The sequence below is a fragment of the Acipenser ruthenus genome, chromosome 4 (genome assembly GCF_902713425.1).
Source record: "Acipenser ruthenus chromosome 4, fAciRut3.2 maternal haplotype, whole genome shotgun sequence".
Classification (NCBI taxonomy): domain Eukaryota; kingdom Metazoa; phylum Chordata; class Actinopteri; order Acipenseriformes; family Acipenseridae; genus Acipenser; species Acipenser ruthenus.
Genome location: NC_081192.1, coordinates 60,330,010 through 60,336,009, shown reverse-complemented (window position 1 = coordinate 60,336,009; position 6,000 = coordinate 60,330,010). Strand labels below are relative to the sequence as shown.

Here is a 6,000-nt window from a genome sequence, read left to right as displayed (position 1 = left end):
TTTATCTTGCTCTTAATTGTATTATTACTTGTACTGTGATTCTTGAAATGTATTTTTGTTTACGACTGTAAGTCGCCCTGGACAAGGGCGTCTGCTAAGAAATAAATAATAATAATAATAATAAAAATAATAATAATAATAACAACAATAACAATTACAAAAACAATGCAATGAGGGAGAACATCTGGGGGTTTATTTCCTTCATTTCTGTTTACTGAAAAGTATTCTGCAAAAAGTAGTGATGGTAAAAGTGAAGCCTCGTGAATCACAGCCCTTTGAACCACTGTTTTTCCAAAAAGGTTCACTGATCCATATCACATGCAGCGCTTAATGCTCTTTAGTGCCACCTAATGGTAGATCTGCACAACCCAATGTTTAGTCCAGGCAGAGAATGTGTGATTTAAACAATCTCAATAGATTTTCAAGTTGTAGGTATATTTCAGTATAAATAATGTCATCATAATAAATTGAGAAACACAGGAGTCAATGGAATCACCTGAAGCCCCAATCAAACACCAAACCATTTGCCTTTTCTAGCTCTGACCCAGTTGAATCGCAAGCATTTAATGGGGCAGCATACCTTCAGACACTCAGCATTCTAATCCTATGCTAAAACACAAGCTAATTATGCCTTCATTTCAGCACTGATTTTAATTTTACATTCATTAAACTTCACCTGCCACCAAATCCTGGAAGGTTGTTTTTCACTGGTTTAAGAAACTGACAATATATATACACATCAACATTATGAATGTTTAAGTACATTTTAATAGCTGGTTAATGTTTCATACACTTTTTTATTGCAGTAAATAACTCATTCAAGCACTTTTAAAAATGCAGGGTGTACAAAGTTTAAATTAAGACACTATAGATGTTAATTTCCTGACTAAATATTTGGTTTTTAATATAAATAAGTTCTACCACAATACTGTTATTTTACAACAGCAATTGTACAATGTAACGGTCTGCAGGCTTGAATCAGGTGGACAAAATAAAGCTACTGGGATAACTAACAGGCATGGAAAAAGAGCAGTGGTGAGGGATGTTGCAATCAGCTCCTGAGTAATTCAAGTTTGCAGGACAAGCTTTGAAAAAAAAAAAAAAAGAAAAAAAATCAATTTTTCTTTTTTTTTTTTTTAATTATCGGTGAGTCAAAGCCATATTTCAAACTTGTATCAGGTGCTTATTGTATGAAATAATGCAAAATGGAAATTGTCCAATTTTATAAATTGCTGTCACCCACATGCTAGCAAAACATAAAACATACAAAGATTGTTTTACCACAAAAAAACAAACACTTTTTTTTTATATAGTAAAAAGGAGACTCTCTTTTTGGTAGCTAAATAGGACTTGTGTTATTTTTACGATTAATTACATTTTTTACACACACACTATATATATATATATATATATATATATATATATATATATATATATATATATATATATATATATATATATATATATATATATATATATATATACACATACATACATACATACATACATATATACACACACACCCCGATTCTGTGTGTGTATATATATATATATATATATATATATATATATATATATATATATATATAGATATAGATATTAGTATTACAAAAATAAATTGTTCTTAAGGCTTTTTTAAATCTTAATCTTAATCTTAATCTTAACAGGGATGTCAATTATGTGTTTAAACCTTGTTTTGTATGTATTAAACTGCTATATTTCCAAATGGTAACAAACAAGTTTGCACATAGGAAGTTGGGGAAAAATAAATGATTTGGACCATGCCTTGTAAACTAGGAAGCAGAAGTAAGGTGGCAATCAGAACCTGTCCCCAGTAGGTTACTAATTTAAAAAAAATAAGTTTCTTCTCATTAGAGATTTTTCTCTTTTCAAATGTTCCTAATGTTGGATCACCCATGATAACGGAGTGTGCCAGTGAGGTGGTCCAGGATGCATAGCTAGTGCAAATAGTCTTCTACTGCAGCAAAAGCACATGAGCCACTCCCTGATCGAGCCATCAGCCCCAAACACTGTGTGGCCTGTCCCATTGCCTGAGCCAGAGGAGGCTGCTTTGGCAGGTTGTGAGTCTCTGAAAAGCACAAAAAGAGAGAACACTTATTAGTACCTCTATGCCTCTCTATGCAGTGTTTCTGCTATGAAAAAACACTGCCAGTTACAGTAACTGGTCACTAAATATTTTACCAGTCACAACACAACATTTCAGCGTCATTCATCTGACACCTATCGTCTCAAGTGATCCAAACACACATAGTTATGGAGAAACAGGCCTATGTAAACAAAAAAATAAAGCTTTTTTTTATTTAGCAGAACATTATATATATTTGTTTTCAAAAGTTGTTGAAATACTTTAACATTCATATTTTGCTTCAGAATTTCAAATTCAAATAATTTACACAATAGTTCTTGGTGTTACTTAGAACTACAGGTATAATATCAGCGTGAATTAAATCATTTTGTACTGAAAAGATAGGAGGGTGCAGAAACTGACATACCTAGACCAAGAACACTTAAAATCCATACAATAATGAACTTGCTTAATGCTTTCTTAAAATAAACACACGAGGCACAATCAATCACAGTCATGGATGAAAACTAAATAAATCTTCACCTCCAGGAGGAACAAAAACAGGGGGTGTGGATTGAATTGGCCTATCGGTGACTTGCTTTGTTAACAAGCATGTGCTAAGACAGGAACTGCAAAATCACTCTTATTTGACTGCCTGTGCCTTTAAAGGGTGTCTAGAGCAGTGGTGTGCAGTGTGGGGCGCATGACTAGGACTAAAGGGGCAGTTCTGGAAAAACTTAATTTAAATAGAAAGTGTTTACATAAATACATAAAATGACACCTAATTAGCAAGATTGTACCGTTCAAATGAGCTGCTGACGATCACTCTAGGACTAGAAACACAGAAATGATGTTTGAAGTGGCTCGTGTCAGTGACACTGCAGTGAACAGAGCTGCAATGTGGCTTCCATGTATGGGACGCCAAGTGCAAAAAAGCACTCCTATTTTAACAGGTGATTTTTCCCCAGATTTAATGTAAATCGCATATTTTTTCCTAGATTTAACCAAAGAAAGTCCAGATTTAGCTAAATACATAAATCTTAATAAACACATTCTTAAATTTTGAAATTTGTACATTTTTGGGGGCATTGTATGCAGCGGAGGGTTTGGCTCTCAGTGTAAGGGCAGCTCTGCAGTATACAATGCCTAATCAATGGACAGGGGCTCATTTGCATGTTAGCTTCAGAGTTAGCTGGCAAAATAAATATTTACTTTGTGAAAACTCAGATTTCTTTTTTTCAGATTGAGTTGCTGAACAATAGCTTTTTTCAGATTTATCTGTTAGCTAAAATGTTGACTAGCCAAAAAAAAAAAAAAAAAAAAAAATTTTAAATGTTGACTTTTTTTTCAACATTTATAAATTAGATCTGAAAGTACAAATTTCAAAACTTGATGTGTTTGTTAACATTTATGTATTTAGCAAAATCTGGACTTTTTGTGCTTAAATCTAGGAAAAAAATACACGTTTTACATTAATCCCAGAAAACAAACACCTATTAAAATAAAGTAAGTTCTAATGTTTATCAGTGGCAGGGGGGCGGAACAAAATATATGCTAAGAAAAGGGGGCGGCATATAAAAAGTTTGCACACTGCTGGTCTAAAGAAACAGTCATTCACTCTTATTAGTGACAGGCAATGCTTCTAGCTGCCTGCCACAGACTTTTGCTGCCAGTCAAAGTGATGGACGGATTCAGTTTCTGCCCGTCAACTATCTTGTGAAACCGTCTCCGATGGGTATTTACAAGTTTTTGGAAACGCTGTCTATGGTCAAAGTGTGCATATGTACATACCGGCAGACACCTCCATGATATCCCCAGATTCTACTACTTTAAAACTCGGAACCACAATATTGATCAATTTTGGACAAGCGTTTCTCTAATGGTAACAAATGTCCTTACCAAGAATGTCCTTCCCATCACAATTGGAAAAGCATTTCTCTAGATAAAAGTCAACATTTAAGTGTGACATACAGACATTTGTAGGGCTCCTGATTTTCCACAATCGCGGAATCACAGAATTAGGTATTGGGAATGGAACTGGCATTTTGGGAATGGAATTCTGCTTTGCAAATGCACCTTATATATATTATATATGTAAAAACAAAAAAAAAACTGTGCAAACCGTCTTTTACCACTGTTATTCTCTTATAAAAAATAATGGATTGCTTTGAAAACTACACTACCCAGAAGCCCAGCGTATAAAACGTTTTTGTATGTTATTTGGATCATTGGATAAATGAGAAAACAGGTGGTTTTGTGGGCGTTACGCTGTCTCTGTTGCGGCACTGCCTGGGTGCTGTGCGAGTTGAGTTTAAGAAAAACAACTAGCTGTTTTGTGAGTGTTCTGTTCTGTGGAATAATTTTGGAGTTGTATATACAGAAAAGTCAAAAGTACCTGAAAAACCCCCGATTAAAAAAACTAAATTGAATTTATGTATTCATTTATTTAGTTATCGCAAATCCGTTACCCCTTCACCCACTCAACACAAGGAACGGTGGTTGAGGTGAAACCTTACTTTAGTTTTATAACTTATTATTTCTAATTTATCGTTAACTCCTTAATACATACAAAAAGTGATTTGTTTTTTTACTCATGTTGCTATAACATAGCTCTCTCAAAATTGTAGATTAAAAAATGAGTGGACCAATAAATACTTATTTATTTTACCAACTGTACCAAATGCAAAGCCAATGTGATTACTGTGCAATGAATGTATGTCAGTAGTTAAGGAATACAATATGAAAAGGCATTTTGAAACCAACCAATATGTATCCAGAGGGCAAAGTAGTTAGAAGCTCAAAAGTAGAAGCGCTGATCTCTTCTTAAGTTATATTATTAATATATCACATACATTTTAAAATGTTTGTAATGATACTCTTTTAAATTCTCACACTGTTCTATTATTAAAGTACTATTCATATGGTAAAATGTGTAAGTCTTGTTCAATATATGAACATTAAGTTATATATTCTTGCTTAAAAATATGCAGTAAAATACTCTGGCCCACCTACTCCTAACTTGTTTCCAATCTGGCCCCCTTAAAAAAAAAAACTAGCCCTGCTCTAACTAAGGCAACTCTATCTGTCCAGGTTATACGAGAAACATATGCAAGCAGTTTTACAGCAAGTACAGAATAAACCAGTCTGCGTTGTTGTAGATGAAACTACACATGGGAGAGAAGTGTCCTGAACATTGTATTTGAGTTGTAATTTTATGAAAATTGTATATTTTTGTAATAATGCCCCTCGTTTGACATCTGTTGTAATGCCAGCAATAAGCTGTTTTTTCAAAACACCTTCATTTGTTGACTGACCTACAGTACATTGTTACTTGTGGACTGCTTTAAGAAATATTTTCCTGAAAACTACAGTATCTCAGGGACTGTACTATTAAGTATTTAAAACGTAATAACAATGACTAAATATGCAGTACAAAATCTAACCTAATTAGTGCAAGTCCTCCTGAGCTAGTCTTCTAAGCAAAATGGCTAAAATCATTAACATACTGTACAAGTAAAGTTTCATGCATCAAGATATGAAGCCCCTCAAAGCAGAGCAATAACCTGTTGACTTTCTTACTAAATCACACCCACTGAAAGCCCTGACACTTGTGACCTGATATAAGTGGTTCACTCAGCTTTATGTCTGTAAATCCTGTGGTACATAAAAACAAGCAATGCAATCAAAGGAATACAAATTCAAATAGAGACCTACCTAATATTGCACTATTGAGTGCTGAGCAGACTGGTTCTCTCTGTATTGAGTCAAGCTGATATCCAACCGGGCTGTTCCAAGGGTCCGAGTAGGCGAGCAAACTAAAAGCGTCCTGCAAAAAGAGCCAAAGTAACAATTATGAAAGTACTTCATACTTGCATCTATCCAAACCCTACTAGGAAAGCTTAAATGTTAGAATG

General features: G+C 34.0%; 1 protein-coding gene across 1 annotated transcript in view; it reads right to left on the bottom strand.

The window, feature by feature from the left end:
• Positions 1-1,654: 1,654 nt before the first annotated feature.
• Positions 1,655-6,000, bottom strand: part of LOC117400560 (ran-binding protein 9-like) — a 64,320-nt gene continuing 59,974 nt past the window's right edge. Inside the window, exons 13-14 of the mRNA XM_034000702.3 lie at positions 5,801-5,912; positions 1,655-2,089 (exon numbers count right to left, since the gene is read on the bottom strand). Coding sequence (XP_033856593.2) covers positions 1,959-2,089; positions 5,801-5,912 — 243 coding nt within the window. The 3' untranslated portion in view covers positions 1,655-1,958. The remainder of the gene's footprint in view (positions 2,090-5,800; positions 5,913-6,000) is intronic.